The 16,527-nt window shown below is 39.7% G+C and overlaps 1 protein-coding gene across 3 annotated transcripts in view; it reads left to right on the top strand.

Moving 5' to 3' along the window:
* Window positions 1-5,383, top strand: part of LOC126237431 (androgen-induced gene 1 protein-like) — a 250,226-nt gene extending 244,843 nt beyond the window's left edge. The window contains exons 3-5 of one of the 3 annotated variants that reach the window (XM_049947542.1): window positions 466-683; window positions 826-977; window positions 4,716-5,383. In XM_049947542.1, coding sequence (XP_049803499.1) covers window positions 466-683; window positions 826-977; window positions 4,716-4,765 — 420 coding nt within the window. In that variant the 3' untranslated portion in view covers window positions 4,766-5,383. The remainder of the gene's footprint in view (window positions 1-465; window positions 684-825; window positions 978-4,715) is intronic. The other 2 variants (XM_049947543.1, XM_049947544.1) reach the window with 2 other exon arrangements.
* The last annotated feature ends 11,144 nt before the right edge of the window (window positions 5,384-16,527 follow it).

Below are 16,527 nucleotides of genomic sequence, written 5' to 3'. Positions count from 1 at the left end.
CTTTGTCCTCTGCCCATTGCTTAGTAGTTTAGAATCTAGTAGTATCTCAGTCTACAGGCATTTTGCACATATGATTCTACTATTACCACCACTACAAGTAGTACTACCACTCTTACAGTTGGTGTAGGGACAAATAATTATAAATGTTTTATGTTGAATTATGCACAAGTATATACTTTATTATAGTATACACTTTATTTTATTATGAATAATTTGAATTTTTGTACAAGTTATAGCACTGTACATGAAATGTGTGTTGATCTACCAGGTCAGAACTATTTGCTACAATTTCTTATAAATATATGTGTGTTATTACTGAACTTAACACCAATTTAAATAGTCAATTTTTGTGTATTTTTAAGTAAGTATGATAGCTGTATATGAGAAGCTTGGTTATTGTTAATGATAGATCATGTATGCAAGATTAGTTTTTGAATGCTACTTACCTTGTGATTTCTCTTCTAGTTTGTATGCTTGACTTTCTGGAGCCTATATGCAATTGACAGAGAACTAGTTTTTCCAAAAGCAGCAGATACTTTTTTTCCATGGTGGCTGAATCATGTAATGCATTCCAACATATTAGTATTCTCACTGTTGGAGACAGTTGCTACATATCACAAGTATCCATCAAGATCAAAATGTTTGCTTGGTCTTGCAATTTTCACAATTGTTTATCTTGTATGGTAAGTAAGGATTACAATATCATGTAGTTTTTATTTATCTTTAATAAGTTCACACTTACAGTACATTAAAACTGCATATGTTTGGAAATAATGCACTTTTTACAGTGTTCTTACTGCAAATACTGAATTTGTATATTTTCAGGGTGCACATAATTTACTACCTCTCAGGTGAATGGGTCTATCCAGTACTAAGTGTCCTAAATGTTGCCCAGAGAATAGTATTTTTCCTCATGCTGATGCTCTTATTTTTTGGGCTCTATTTCCTGGGAGAGGTACTCAACAATAAAGTATGGGGTAAGTAACAAAACATTTTCTTTAAAATCAAGATTTGAATCTGTCAGGTTATCCATCCAAAATACAGGGTAGTTCAGAATGAACATATTTGTAGCATTTATTACAGTCAACATAGATTTATAAATAAAACATCAAATGAAACTGCAATTTGATTTTTCTTACAAGAGCCAGATAGATCAGATGGTAGGTAGCATAGGCACATACAAGATTCTTTATGAACCACCAAAGGTAAAAATCAAAAGGCTTCAGATTGTGCAAGTCTTGAGAAACAAGCTGTCATCTACCCCCTTTGAGACCAATTCAGCAGTTGAGTACAGCACTGTTCAACCAATTATGTACTGAGGTACGCTGGTGAGGTGGGGCACCATCATGCTGCCACATAAAGTTCTGTGTTTCAGCTTCTTAAAATTGAGGAAAGAGCCATAGTTCTAAACATCAACATACAGTTGCTTCACCAAAAAAGAAAGACCCATAAACTTTCTGCCAGGATATGGCACAAAAAACATTCAATTCAGGGGAGTATCATGGGAACTGTACCATCTCTGGGCTTTAGCCGACCCTCAGATGCGCACAGTGTTCGCTCACATTTTCACTTAGGTGAAATACTGCTTTATCATGGAAGATGTCACGATCCAAAAAAATTATCATGCAGAAACATTTTGTTTGCAATGTTGGCACGTAAATTGTAGTCTGTAGGCTTTAGTGTTTGTAACAACTGCAAACAATAAAGACATAATTTTAAGTGTCTCCTTAAGTCACCACATAGACATCACTGGAGTGGCTAATTCGTGGCTAGCCTTCTGAACAAATTTCTTGGGGCTACACATGAGACTATCACTAATTCAACACATTTGTCCATCACTCTTGGTCATTCAACAGTCTCCCCTTTGCACACAGGCGTAAAAACAAAACTTTTTGAGTTGGTCTTTCATTTGATGTATTATTTACAATTTCAGATTGAACGTGATAAATGCTGAAAAGCTTTATAAATTGTACATTTATTCTGAAACACCTTATGCTTCATATTATTCATGGACATGGTTAGACTGGCTTTTTGAAATGTGGAACTGGTTGTGAATAAATCCAAATGATTTTTGTCAACAAGCAAGGAGAGAGAATCATTTCCTCTTTATGTACTAAGTCTGCAATATCTTGTCTTTATTTAATAATGCTCCAGTTTTGGTGAAAATGATGTAGAGTTGGGGGAAGAGGATAATTTGTTTGAATGATAGAATGAAGGAATCATGTTTTTGTTCATTGATTTTTAATAAGTATAGTCCCTTGAAAGGTCTGCTAAGACATCGAAAGGTGTACTGGTGAATAGTCTGACCCCAGTAGCTGAGTGGTTGGTACAACAGAATGTCAATCCTAAGGGCCCGGGTTCGATTCCCAGCTGGGTTGGAGATTTTCTCCGCTCAGGAACTGGGTGTTGTGTTGTCCTAATCATCATCATTTCATCCCCATCGACACGCAAGTCGCCAAAGTGACGTCAAATCGAAAGACTTGCACCCGGCGAACTGTCTACCCGACGGGAGGCCCTAGTCACATGACATTTACATTTTTTACTGGTGAATAAGAAAGGTGGTTGATTGTGTAACAGGCAGTCATTAGATGATTGTCTTCTGGGTAGGAGTATTACTGTTAAGTGTCCCACATAAAACTGGTACACCTTACGTACAAGTTTATCATCTCTAGTCTAATTGACAGTGAAGTGGCACCACTGTCTTGAAATGCCCTTGGTCACCACTTCAAACATCTCTTATAAACAGGTAACTACATGTTTTTTAACTTCACTAATATCTATTCTTTTTTAGTTTGTTCATCGTTACTTGAATCTTGGGTGTGGGGCATAATGGTTTTATGAGGGATCCCCCGTATACAACAGTAATCTATATTGCATATTATTCCCTTAGTTATTGCATGCAAAGTACATCTGAGAAATGAGGAAAAAAACATGATTGCGTAAGGGACAAACATTTTAAAATGAACTTCTCATAGAAAGTGTTGAAGACTTTTTATTTACAAAAATATTTTCACAAACAGCTGGGATGTGTAGCTCTCTAAGATGTACAGTAATTAACTGCACTTGCATAGACTTTTGGTGTTAGTAACTGGCTATAAATAAAATGTGCTGTATGAATGTTATATCTGTTTATGGTTGCAAGAATGGATAGAAACAGTTTTTTTTTTTTTTTATTAAGTGTAATAATCTTGCACGCTGTGTAAAGTCAAAGTCAAATGGCACTCAGTATTCTTGGGGCTCACACCCATCACATTCACTTCTCCTTTAATGATGAAGGTAATTGTAATATGCTGAAGCAATCGAGAACTAGGCTCGAATCAAGGCACAGCTGTCCTATCCCCAGACTTATATAACACTGCGACAGACTAACAGATGTTTTGAATATAACTCTTTGTGTTAGTTATTGTAACAGAGGAACCCAGTGTTTTAACTAACTCTTACTTTGCTACTTGGTAGAATAATTTTATATTTAATGTAACTGCAAAATACACTACTATTTAGCTTTGGAACAGTCAGTTTCCCATTTTTAGCCTGAGTATGAAGCATGTGTATCTCATTTCAAAATATGTTACATGAAAAGTGTGTTTAATATGTAAAGAAATCTACATTTTCTGCTCTCGTCTGTGAAATTAAAACTTAGATGACAGAATGGTTGAGACAATGGAACTGATTCAGGAGTGAAGAGTTTTGGTTTAGTGTGTTCTTGAAAGTACTTAAAGTGAGAGGATGGTTGCTTTGAGAAGGCTGATGCTGATGTCATTCCCCATTCTTGTCCAGTCTGAGCTGGGAGACATTTATGATCATCTTGTCATTGTTGGGATGCTATTCTACTTGGTAGGGCCAGAGTTTTTATTTCACCAATGAAATATGAAGTGGTAAATGACATTAAACTTAAATATTTTATGGTTTCTGATTTAGCAGAAAGAGTAGTTCTCATAGAGTACATCATTGCAGATAAAACAAAGGGCTAGATAATTTCAGATGTACGGCATGCTATAACAAACATCAGTCAAAATAAAATATGAACAGACAGCTCTCATTAAAATTTAACTTCCCTGTAAATCATACCATTTGTTTTAAAACATTTGCTGTGTACTGTTTGTAATTGAAGGACTGAACATGGTAGTTTCCTGAAATTAAGTGTAATTCATGTAGCCTACCACTAAATTTGGGGTAAGTAAAAGAGTGAGGCATGTGCAGCTATGGGTAGATTATTACAGAGAACCATCACTACTGGCTAATGTCCCTGTGATAGTGCTGATCCTAAGCAGAAACAAGGAACTCTCTTTAGTGCCCATCACTTTCATGCTATACTTTATATTTTTTTAAAAGGTGGACAGACAGTTCTGAATTTCATTAAATTATTTATTTCAGCCTTAAGTCAATCTGGTAATGACTTACCATGAGCTCAAAACTGGTATTGATACTATTTGTGTAAGCTCAGGATGAACTGTAAGATAAAAAAAAATCATTTTTGAGGTTAGAATAACTATCTGTGCATGCATAATTATCTTCGTGATAAACATCAAATCTGTCATTGTCAACCTTCAATGTATGTTTTTCTGACATTAATATACCATGTCTGTATTGTTTTCAGTCTCTTTATTAAATTTTTATCAAATGGGTTTCTGTGAAATTATGCAAATAAAATTCTCACTGTTGACAGAACTTCTAAAAAATGCCTGTAAGTCATTAGTTTTCAATCTGTTTTTCAGAAAGTGAGGTTGCAGAAGGTCAGAAGACAAGAAAAATGAAGAAAAAATAACCTTGGCAGCTTAACCACATTGTCTCCATTTCATCATCTCGTCAATGTTCAAAATATCATCATCAAAATACTTAATTTTGTACTGTTGAACATACTGAGAAATAAAATGTATTGTTATTTTTCATCCTTAATATTTAAGGGTGTACTATATACACAAATTGTTACTGACAATAGAATTAGAGAAAACTGAAAAAAGCCTGTTGGCACGTAAACTGTAAACATGAAGGAAAGGAAAGCACTTGGACAAAGTCCGACTTGACTTGCAGTTGTTTCAGTTGTAGATATTTGATCAATTTTAGCATACTGGATCTTTCGAGCAAAACAATTTAAAGAGAGCCAAAATGTGACAATCATATCAACAACAGTAGCATGTTTACAGACATATGTAAAATAATAATAAATTTTTGAAATAAAAGCAAATATGTGCTTTTTACTTAGCCTGATAGCATCTTATAATTAATTGATAATGAAATGTTTTAAAGCAATTGTCAGATGGTTACTGCTACCACTTCTAATTTACATAAAAACAGTTGCAAAAAGTATTTGTTCCAAAACGTCTAATGCTACAATACTCACTATTGTACAAAACAGTATTTGGCCTGTGAAAAACTCAGTTATTAAAAATAAAAGTCTTACTAAAGCTTGTGGTTGTTTTTTATTACTTCTGTTAATGTAAAAAAAAGTTTTACAGTGTGAGCATTAAATTTAACATCAAAAATCTGTCTTACACACATGTACAACATTTATATCTCTCACATATTACTAAACTACACTTATAAACTTCCATTTACTTTATAAAAGCCATGCTGTGAGATGAAGAAAATACAGTTGGCATATGGCTTTGGTTATCAGGCAAAGAAAATTACTTTTTCCACACTCCTGGAAATTGAAATAAGAACACCGTGAATTCATTGTCCCAGGAAGGGGAAACTTTATTGACACATTCCTGGGGTCAGATAAATCACATGATCACACTGACAGAACCACAGGCACATAGACACAGGCAACAGAGCATGCACAATGTCGGCACTAGTACAGTGTATATCCACCTTTCGCAGCAATGCAGGCTGCTATTCTCCCATTGAGACGATCGTAGAGATGCTGGATGTAGTCCTGTTGAACGGCTTGCCATGCCATTTCCACCTGGCGCCTCAGTTGGACCAGCGTTCGTGCTGGACGTGCAGACCGCGTGAGACGACGCTTCATCCAGTCCCAAACATGCTCAATGGGGGACAGATCCGGAGATCTTGCTGGCCAGGGTAGTTGACTTACACCTTCTAGAGCACGTTGGGTGGCACGGGATACATGCGGACGTGCATTGTCCTGTTGGAACAGCAAGTTCCCTTGCCGGTCTAGGAATGGTAGAACGATGGGTTCGATGACGGTTTGGATGTACCGTGCACTATTCAGTGTCCCCTCGACGATCACCAGTGGTGTACGGCCAGTGTAGGAGATTGCTCCCCACACCATGATGCCGGGTGTTGGCCCTGTGTGCCTCGGTCGTATGCAGTCCTGATTGTGGCGCTCACCTGCACGGCGCCAAACACGCATACGACCATCATTGGCACCAAGGCAGAAGCGACTCTAATCGCTGAAGACGACACGTCTCCATTCGTCCCTCCATGCACGCCTGTCGCGACACCACTGGAGGCGGGCTGCACGATGTTGGGGCGTGAGCGGAAGACGGCCTAACGGTGTGCGGGACCGTAGCCCAGCTTCATGGAGACTGTTGCGAATGGTCCTCGCCAATACCCCAGGAGCAACAGTGTCCCTAATTTGCTGGGAAGTGTCGGTGCGGTCCCCTACGGCACTGCGTAGGATCCTACGGTCTTGGTGTGCATCCGTGCGTCGCTGCGGTCCGGTCCCAGGTCGACGGGCACGTGCACCTTCCGCCGACCACTGGCGACAACATCGATGTACTGTGGAGACCTCACGCCCCACGTGTTGAGCAATTCGGCGGTACGTCCACCCGGCCTCCCACATGCCCACTATACGCCCTCGCTCAAAGTCCGTCAACTGCACATACGGTTCACGTCCACACTGTCGTGGCATGGTACCAGTGTTAAAGACTGCGATGGAGCTCCGTATGCCACGGCAAACTGGCTGACACTGACGGCGGCGGTGCACAAATGCTGCACAGCTAGCGCCATTCGACGGCCAACACCGCGGTTCCTGGTGTGTCCGCTGTGCCATGCGTGTGATCATTGCTTGTACAGCACTCTCGCAGTGTCCGGAGCAAGTATGGTGGGTCTGACACACCGGTGTCAATGTGTTCTTTTTTCCATTTCCAGGAGTGTATATAATAAAATTGTTTGTTCTTGTGACAGTTCCAATGCAATTATTTGCATTAAAGATTAGGCTTATACTGATGGAAGTGCATACCCGTATCAATGTTTGTAAAAGTAAAGAGAAAATTTTTAAAAAGATATGAAATAGAACTTCTAGATACTGCATATAGAAACTATTTACACTTTCAGAATGTCTTCAGTATTATTTAAACAGCACTTGTGATTAGAGTGAGGAACGTAACTACCAACACTTTCTCCCACTGAAATGGTTGCACAACACAAATTTACTGAAGTGTAATCTTTGGTAGTTGACCTGCCTAAGCATCATATAAGGCACTGTGTTAAGAGTGTAAGATTAAGAAGTACTGGAGTGTGAAAGCCCAAACATGTGAAATTTGAAAAAATAACTAGGTCAAAGAACATTTGCAGGACGAAAGTAGTAAATTGCACAATGTTGTAATTAACTCCATGTTTTGTAGTATTCTGCATTTATAGAGAACATTTCTGGGGTGTGATTTGCTTGGGCCTGAGTCTATACCTCTTATTTTTCCATGAAATTCTGAGTCTACAATGATGCTGAGGTAAAATTCTTGAAAGAGTACCAGTTTACATTTTAAAGTAGAGAGGTTAAGAGCACATTTTATGGTGATCCATAAGAGACACACTGCATTAAACTTCTAGGGTTGACTGATGAAGCTATAGATCAGTTTGAATTCCTGGTTTAGTCTAACTTCAAACTATTAAATACATTTACTTCTCACTGTTTGGGAAATGTTATATATATATATATATATATATATATATATATATATATATATATATATATATATATATATATATATATATATATATATAACAGAGGGAAACATTCCACGTGGGAAAAATATATATAAAAAGAAAGATGATGAGACTTACCAAACAAAAGCGCTGGCAGGTCGATAGACACACAAACAAACACAAATATACACACAAAATTCAAGCTTTCGCAACAAACTGTTGCCTCATCAGGAAAGAGGGAAGGAGAGGGAAAGACGAAAGGATGTGGGTTTTAAGGGAGAGGGTAAGGAGTCATTCCAATCCCGGGAGTGGAAAGACTTACCTTAGGGGGAAAAAAGGACAGGTATACACTCGCACACACACACATATCCATCCACACATATGTCTGCTTGTGTCTGTATGTGTGGATGGATATGTGTGTGTGTGCGAGTGTATACCTGTCCTTTTTTCCCCCTAAGGTAAGTCTTTCCACTCCCGGGATTGGAATGACTCCTTACCCTCTCCCTTAAAACCCACATCCTTTCGTCTTTCCCTCTCCTTCCCTCTTTCCTGATGAGGCAACAGTTTGTTGCGAAAGCTTGAATTTTGTGTGTATATTTGTGTTTGTTTGTGTGTCTATCGACCTGCCAGCGCTTTTGTTTGGTAAGTCTCATCATCTTTCTTTATATATATATATATATATATATATATATATATATATATATATATATATATATATATATATATATATATATATATATATATATATTATAGAAGAACATAGGTCAACACTCAGATAGTACTGAGTTGGTATGAGATAGATAATAGTTAAAAAAAGAAACAAGGAATGCAAATTGGAACTTGGGTACTCTGAGGAAGTCCTTTCAACAAGTCATGATATCTAATTTACAAACCTCTTATTTTGCAGCAAATTCAAATATTTGTTCCAAACAGTACCTGAAGCTTACCTCACAGAATAATGCATGTTAATCGTATAAACTGAGAGTACACAGTGTGTCCTTCTCAAATTGATTTGCACCACCATTTGCCTCCAGAACAGTAAGCATTGCGGCCTGTTGGTGGTTGAACTCACCGCCCAATCATCTTTGTGTAGATCTTCAGGGTCAGCTAACTCCCAGCATGATGCTGGTCATTAATCACAATCCCAGTGCCAGACTGACATACTCATTTTCAGTCCTTCCAGTTTTTTATAATTATTCTCAAGCCCTCTATCTTTATTCATCTCACTTTTTACCTGATGTATTCAAACAAGTGAGTACTATTAACTCCTGACTTGGTTACAGTATTGTGAAGAGGAAAGTTGCTTGCTACTCATCACATAGTGGAGATGCTTAGTCGCAGACAGGCACAACAAAAAGACTGTCACAAATATTGCTTTCAGCCGGTAACGTCTTTGTCAAAATTAGATCACACACACACACACACACACAGTGTTAGACTTGCTTACAATAATGACCATGGGTTTTTCCTCCAACTTATTATATCTACATTTCGGCAACAGTAGATGCTGATAAAACTTCATAATTGATGCAATGATGTGGCAGAGGACATTTCAAGTCATCTATGTTGGCAAGGCTATGTGTGTACCTGCAAAACTGATAGTATAGTAAGCATGTGGTACTTGAGAAAGTGTTGTGACTCACCGATCTTTCAAAGGAGCCAATTGCGGCAACAACCGATACATTAGACGTGAAATCCATGAAAGCAACAGAGACTTACATGTTTGTTCATCCATGACATGAAATGCCAAGAAGTGCTGTCAAAGATGTTTTTCGTAATCAGACCAGTCTTGGGCCGTCTCGTCCATCGTAAGGAGGAAAAGGAGGTAGAGACAACGATGAGAGATGCCCTGCATTTGATGCCGCGACGATATCATGAATCACATTTGTGCGAAATGTTTGCTGTTCTATGTGACCTTGCAATAGTTGCTCTAAAGTAGCCATGGAAACATGTGGGTCAACGATGGAAAAGAAAAATCCCATCCTCTTCGCCAATTGTTATAAGTTCAAGTTGAACTAATATATTTCGAGGAAGACGCAATACACGAAAGTCACAGATCAAATAACAGAGTAAGACATGTGTACACTTTAACAGTCAAATCATAACTGAGTTCGAGTCTAGCAGCCGCTGGCTGGCTGGCCGCTTAGGTGGCGCTGCTGCTGCATGGCTGGCAGACAGCGCCGCATGTAGAGGATGTACGTAACTGCGCGGCGGCACTTTGAAAGATCGGTCAGTCACAACAGAAAGAACTGAGTGACTGGTGGCTCAGTGCTACAACTTGGCTTGCTGAACTGTCAGTCACAAAGTTATTTTAACCAAAGTATATACTGTCTTGGTGCTACATCATGGACCAGGTAATCCTTTAAGTTATCACTAAAAAACGTGTCATGTATAATGATTGTGGTCTTGTCTTTCGTGACATTTTAGCTCTATCTACTCCAGTCATACATCGTCCAGTCACATTAATGTGACCACTACCTATGTTCAGTGTCATCGTGCGTTAATCATTCACAGATAGTCAGTGCCAGCACTAAGAGGGAGGGTATGTAAAGCATGTTGGGGATGTAGTAAACAGGGCAGTCATTGTAAAGCAGAAATGGAGCCATACATCTGTCTTTAGAGCGGGCATGATAAATTGGCTTTCAGGCCAAGCGTGGAAGAATTTCCAAGATGGCTTCAGTTTGTGAACTGTCTGTATGATATCACTGTTAACGCACACTGTGCATGGTGAAATGACGCTTCCCAAAACCAGTGTTGAGGCAACTGTGATGCACCAAGAGCCACAGATGACAGAAGGGAACAATACCTGCGATGGTGTGTACATGTGAATAGATGTGAAACTGCTGAACTGGCCACCCACGTGAACCAAAGGGCTGATAAGTATTCAGTGAATGTTGCTGCCTATGGGACTCCATAGCAGGTGTCTGTTTCAGGCACCCTTGCTGACTGCTATTCATCTGTGATGAAAACTTAAATTTGCATGCCAGTACCTCAGCAAGACATCCACTGAATGGCAACAGGTGGCCTTCTCAAATGAATCATGTTTTAATTGTCCATCAGACAGACGGAAGTTGGATTGTGGGAACAATCCAGGCCAGAGGAGGGCATGTTATGGTCTGGGGAATGTTTTCATGGCCTTCCCTGGGTGATTTCATCATTATGGTAGGCACAATAGATCATCACAAGTATGCATATATCCTTAGGGACCGTGTCCACCCATACATGCACTTTTTTTTATCCCCCAGCACAATGGCATCTACCAGCGGGATGATGCAACATGTCACATAGCTCGCATTGTATGTGCTCTTCTTTGAAGATCACCATGATAAGTGTACTGTAAACCCTTGTTCACCAAACTCCGCAGATTTAAACCCAATCAAAAATCTGTGGGACCATGCCTGTGCCATGAGAAACCTAGCACAGCTGGCCACAACATGGGAGTCAGCATGGCTTCATATCCCTATTGGTACCTTCCAGAACCTCCCCCTCTTCCTCCACAACTCACAGTGGGCCATGCTGCAAAATGTGATTATCCAGTACTTTGTTACAAGGTCACATTAATATGACTGGACAGTGTAGTAGATTTATGTCCTCAGGCAGTTCAGTGAACACTTTCAAGGTCACCACAAGGAAATTGTCTTGAATTCTGGCTAATCACCATCTTGGACTCATCATAATTAAAAGTGCAGCTACTCACAGAGATCAAATGTGGGTTGTAATTTTCATATGGCAGCAAAACTAGTTAGATATTCTAATGTGTTAATGGAGAACCAATTTAAGGTGCAAAAATTAGTTCCATTTTTGGCCACCAGGTTTGAACCTAGCACTGTGAATGCAAGAAAGATGTTTGGAACAGTTTCCGTATGTGATGGATTAGGAACAGGAAATGGGCAGAAAAGATCAAACAAGTGAGAAAGGCGTAATGTTGCTTTCATTATTAGCTGCCACTTATATAATTTGTTCAGTATGAGCACCAGAGATGTTGGCAAGATGCTCCAACCAAAAAAAAAAAAAAAAAACACGATTAAATGTTGATCATAACAGTTCTGGTGGAATATAAGCAACATGTTCCTGTATACTGGCCGCCAGATCTGGTACAAAATGAATGTGTCTCCAGTAAATGTGTTCATTTAGATACAATCAGAGTCAAAAGTCACATGGGTTCAGCTCAGATGATCTTGTAGGCCATGCATCTGGAAAACTTCTGGAGGTAACACGTTCATGGAAGGTTGCATTAAGCAGATCTTTTACTAGGTGAATGACATGAGGTACTGCCCCACCTTACCTGAAAATAGTGGTTTCCACACAGTTGCACCATTCTAAAAGAGGAATCACATGGTGTACAAGGCGGTCTCCACAATGTGCAGACATCATGGTACACCTGTCAGGCCTTCTGGGTGTATTCTCTGCAAAGAAGAATGGACCAACAAAAAAAGTGCTTGTGAATCCATACCATACAGTCACATATTGGGTGTGCAATAGCTCTTCGTACACAACACACAGTTTAACAGTAGTTCTATGTATTCGGTGCACAATGTAATGTAAAATGAGCCTTGTCACTCCCCAGAATATTAGTCAGCCACGTCATCAACTTTGATCCATTACAGACACTGACATTGCTGCAGATCATGAGGTTTCAGTTGCTGCACTGTACTGATATCAGTGTAAAATAGACCACAAAATTTACCATACTGTCGACCATGTGATGGATAATTCTCATGATGCAGTATGAGCACTAGTACTCTCTAGGACATGTGCTGCATTGTCAGTGACAGCAACAGTGACAGCAACCTGATCAGTAACTGGCACTGTGCTAGACATTTTCCTCTTTCAGGGGGACTTTTTTCTCCACCCAGGGCTGGGTGTTTGTGTCATCATTTCATCATCATTCGGGAAAGTGGCGAGACTGGATTGTGAAAAGATTGGGATTTTGTACAGACACTGATAACCACACATGAGTGCCCAACAAACTAAATACCATCATCGTCATCTTCATCATCATTCTGATCATCGTCCCTCTTCCAGGTGCCATGCCAAGGTCACCCATGTTTTATAATTTCATTAATTCTTCTTTAAACCATTTAATGACATTGGGCCTCTCCTGAGACTTTTCAGTCAGCAATACTCTCTCAATGCAGCACTGCAATTGCTGCCACTTATGCTAAACAGTTTCATTAACAGTACACAGCCACATACCATTCAGTCACATTATGGCTTCTCAAATGAGAACATGGTATGACATCCTTCATACAGACAGAGTAAATCTAGATTTTCACCTAGTAGCCAAAATTGAACTTTTTTTTTAATGCATTAGATTATCTACCAAGTTTCACCACCACACAATGATTATAGCCCACACTGGACCCCTGTGGGTAAGTGCACTAGAATGTGTGGAAGACTTTTGATGGTCAATTTTCTGTTATTCTCTTGTTTCCACATTTTTAGGATTGGATAAACACATGTAAGTAGTTTTTGTACTCCAGTGATTAGTTTTCATTTATAAAAACCATCATTTTAGTGAGTGTAAGTCACCTATCAATATTCTTGTGGCAGTTCATTATTCTGTTTTTCACTTCGTTAAAATCAAATAATTTCTTGGCCTCATAAAAAAAGAAATTTAGCTGCTCATTTCATCTGGGGAACTAAGCTCACCTGGCAAAAATACTAGTAACCCCCGGAAAGGAGCGCACTGTTCACTTAAATCACTGTATGTTGTTCAGTACTCGAACCAAGTGGCCACGTGACCCTCCATTGTTGATACAACTCATGGCAGTAAAGTGCCAAGTGCTGAGTGCTAGCTAGTCATGAGGATGAATCAATGTCAAGACATGATAGAATGGCAGACAGGATCTATCATATTTGGACATGCGCACGACCACAATGTGAATGAAGTTTAATTTTTTCAATTATCAACTTGGGCTATCCATTACTTCAACAAAGAATTATGTTCCACTCACATCCAGACAATATGGCATAAGAGTAGTGATTATAAAATTATCATAAATGATAAGAAAAAGAGATGAGTGACACACCTTGTCAATAAGAATCAGTTACAAACCATTCAGGAACTGCGGCAGTCTGTCAATGCACATTCACCTCTACCAGTTTCTGACTGAATATTGTGAATGGAACTACTTGCAAAGGACAGTTGGAGTTAGGTCCCTTGCAAAAGGCCATAGCTCCCAGCAATAATTAAAGCTGCAAGTCTTCAATGGGACAAACAACACTGAAAGTGGATCTGCAGTTGTCTGCAGGCACGTAGTGTGGTCCAATGAACTGCTTCCTTTTCTTTTTCTTTTTCTTTTTTTCTTTTTACGTTATGAAAGGAGTAGAGTGCACTGATTGCACAATGAGACATTTTACATGCAGTGGGTGGTGGGTGTAGTTCAGGTCAGATATGGTCCTGTGATGTTCTGGAAGTGTTTTTAACATCATGACTTGGGCCCAGTCGTTTAAGTCACCGAGAACATAAACTTGGATATCTAGTTGCCCTTTCCTCTACATCTTAATTATGAGTATGATGTGGACACTACCATCTCAAAGATAGTACATTCCTGGTATGATAAATACGTAGGTTGGAACTTCAATAGTGGCAACGCTGTTGTGGAGACAGTATACAATGGACTCTACTATTTTCGCTGATAGCACATGTTGTTGACATACCTACCTTACTTCCGAGCAAATGGACTCACCCATCCCACATCACCGGCATGTGCACAATCGAGGGAAACACAGTCACTTGTGAGTGAGTGGTCTAACATAACGGTGTCACTATGTTTTTGAAACAGGAACAACAGAGTTGGATCAAGATTGAATGTGCTAGAGGTCATACAGCATGACAGTGTCATCAAGGTCTTCAACAGGTGTGCAGGGAATTGGCATTACCTTACAGAACAGTGGCACATTGGGTAAAGCATTTAACAAAGGTCGGCAAACTGCGGCAGACTTGCATTGGGCAGGTCGTCCTAGCATCTCTAAAGAAGACGTTTATGCTGTTGCCGCGTTAGTGGACAGTACATTGCTCAGAACTCAAACCAAGTGGCCATGTGACCCTCCATTGTTGATACAACTCATGGCAGTGAAGTGCCGAGTGCTGAGTGCTAGCTAGTCATGAGGATGAATCAATGTCAAGATATGATAGAATGGCAGACAGGATCTATCGTATTTGGACATGCCCACGATTTGTGAGCTTGCCCATGAAACTGGGTTAGCACATATGATTGTGCTTTGCATCCTAAAGGAATGCTAGGGCATTCGAAAAATTGCATCACAATGGGTTCTGCATGACTTGACGGAAATGCAGAAATGGATGCGTTACAACGCTGCTCAGAAGTAGTTGGAGCACTATGAGCACAAAGGAGATGCTGTCTTACACCATATCTTAGCACTGGAGGAGACATGGGCTACATCGTACGAGCCAAAACTGGAATGTCAATCCAACGAATAGCGTCATTATGGGTCGCCAAGAAAGTCAAAAGTGTGTCAGAGCCCCAGTATGGTGAAAGTTATAGTGATTCTTGTGTATGGCTGTGATGGTGTTATCCTAACGCATTACATTCATTCCTCCGTGGCAGACCATCAATGTTCAGTATTACTGTTCATTTTTGGAGCATCAACTGTGACCAGCTTTGTGAAAGAAGCGGCGACACTTTCTGAGCAACCCACCCATCATTTTGGATGACAATATGCGGACACATACAGCGCAAGCTGTGGCTGCTCTGTTTGGTCGATGAGACTGGGAAGTACTGTACCATACACCATACTCCCCGAACTTAAGTCCTTCTGACTCTGATTTGATTCCGAAGATGAAGAAACCACTTCGTGGCATTCGCTTCAGAACTGCTCCAGAGATTCTACTGGCAGTAGAACACTCTATTTGCACCATCAACTGAACAGGCTCTGCCAACGGTATACTATGCCTTCCACATCGCTGGCAACAGGTTCTATGCAACGCTTGTGACTACTTTGAAGGACAGTAACAGGTGCAAACATGTAACTCTTTTGTATCAGTTGTGAATAAATAGTTGCCCCTATGTAAGTTCCAACCCTCATGCTTGGGCATCCTATCACACATTAATTGGTTCATCAAACCACCTGGTTTTAATCCCGTAGAAATATCTGGGACTATTTGCATTGGTGAGTGAAGCGTAGTAGTAAACATCCCCACAGTCTGATAGCCTTACGGATCTAGTCATTAATGAGTGACTTCATCTGGATGTTGCATACCTGAATCATTTCAGTTAACAAGTTAATCAATTGTCTGTAAAATTTGTTCATCAAAAATTAAATCAACTACAAAAGTGGAAATTAATTCAACTACAAAATCAGGTGGAGGATATAGTACAGAACCTTGTGGCATGTCTGGCAATGTATCACAATATAGAGTAATTCTCATTCCATTTTATACCAAGAGGTACACAAGCTCATTAAGTGGTGCTGCATGTTGAGGCTGTTGGGGAGCCAAACTGGCAGTGGCTCAGTTTGGGTTTGGCAAATATGGTGTGCCTCTGGCAAATCCTGGTAAACACAACTAACCTCTAGACATGCTTCTACAATCACTGTTGGGTTTAAGTGTGGAAAGCAGTATCTCTCTGATTGTATACATGTCACATAAAATTTCTTATGACCAGATTATGTTGCCTTTGCAAGAATACGAGCTCCAGTATATTACAAGCTGTGACTAATAAGTTCTCATTT

Source organism: Schistocerca nitens, chromosome 2 (assembly GCF_023898315.1).
Source record: "Schistocerca nitens isolate TAMUIC-IGC-003100 chromosome 2, iqSchNite1.1, whole genome shotgun sequence".
Lineage (NCBI taxonomy): Eukaryota > Metazoa > Arthropoda > Insecta > Orthoptera > Acrididae > Schistocerca > Schistocerca nitens.
Note: the sequence above shows the minus strand (reverse complement) of the source record. Positions and strands in the feature narration are given on the sequence as shown.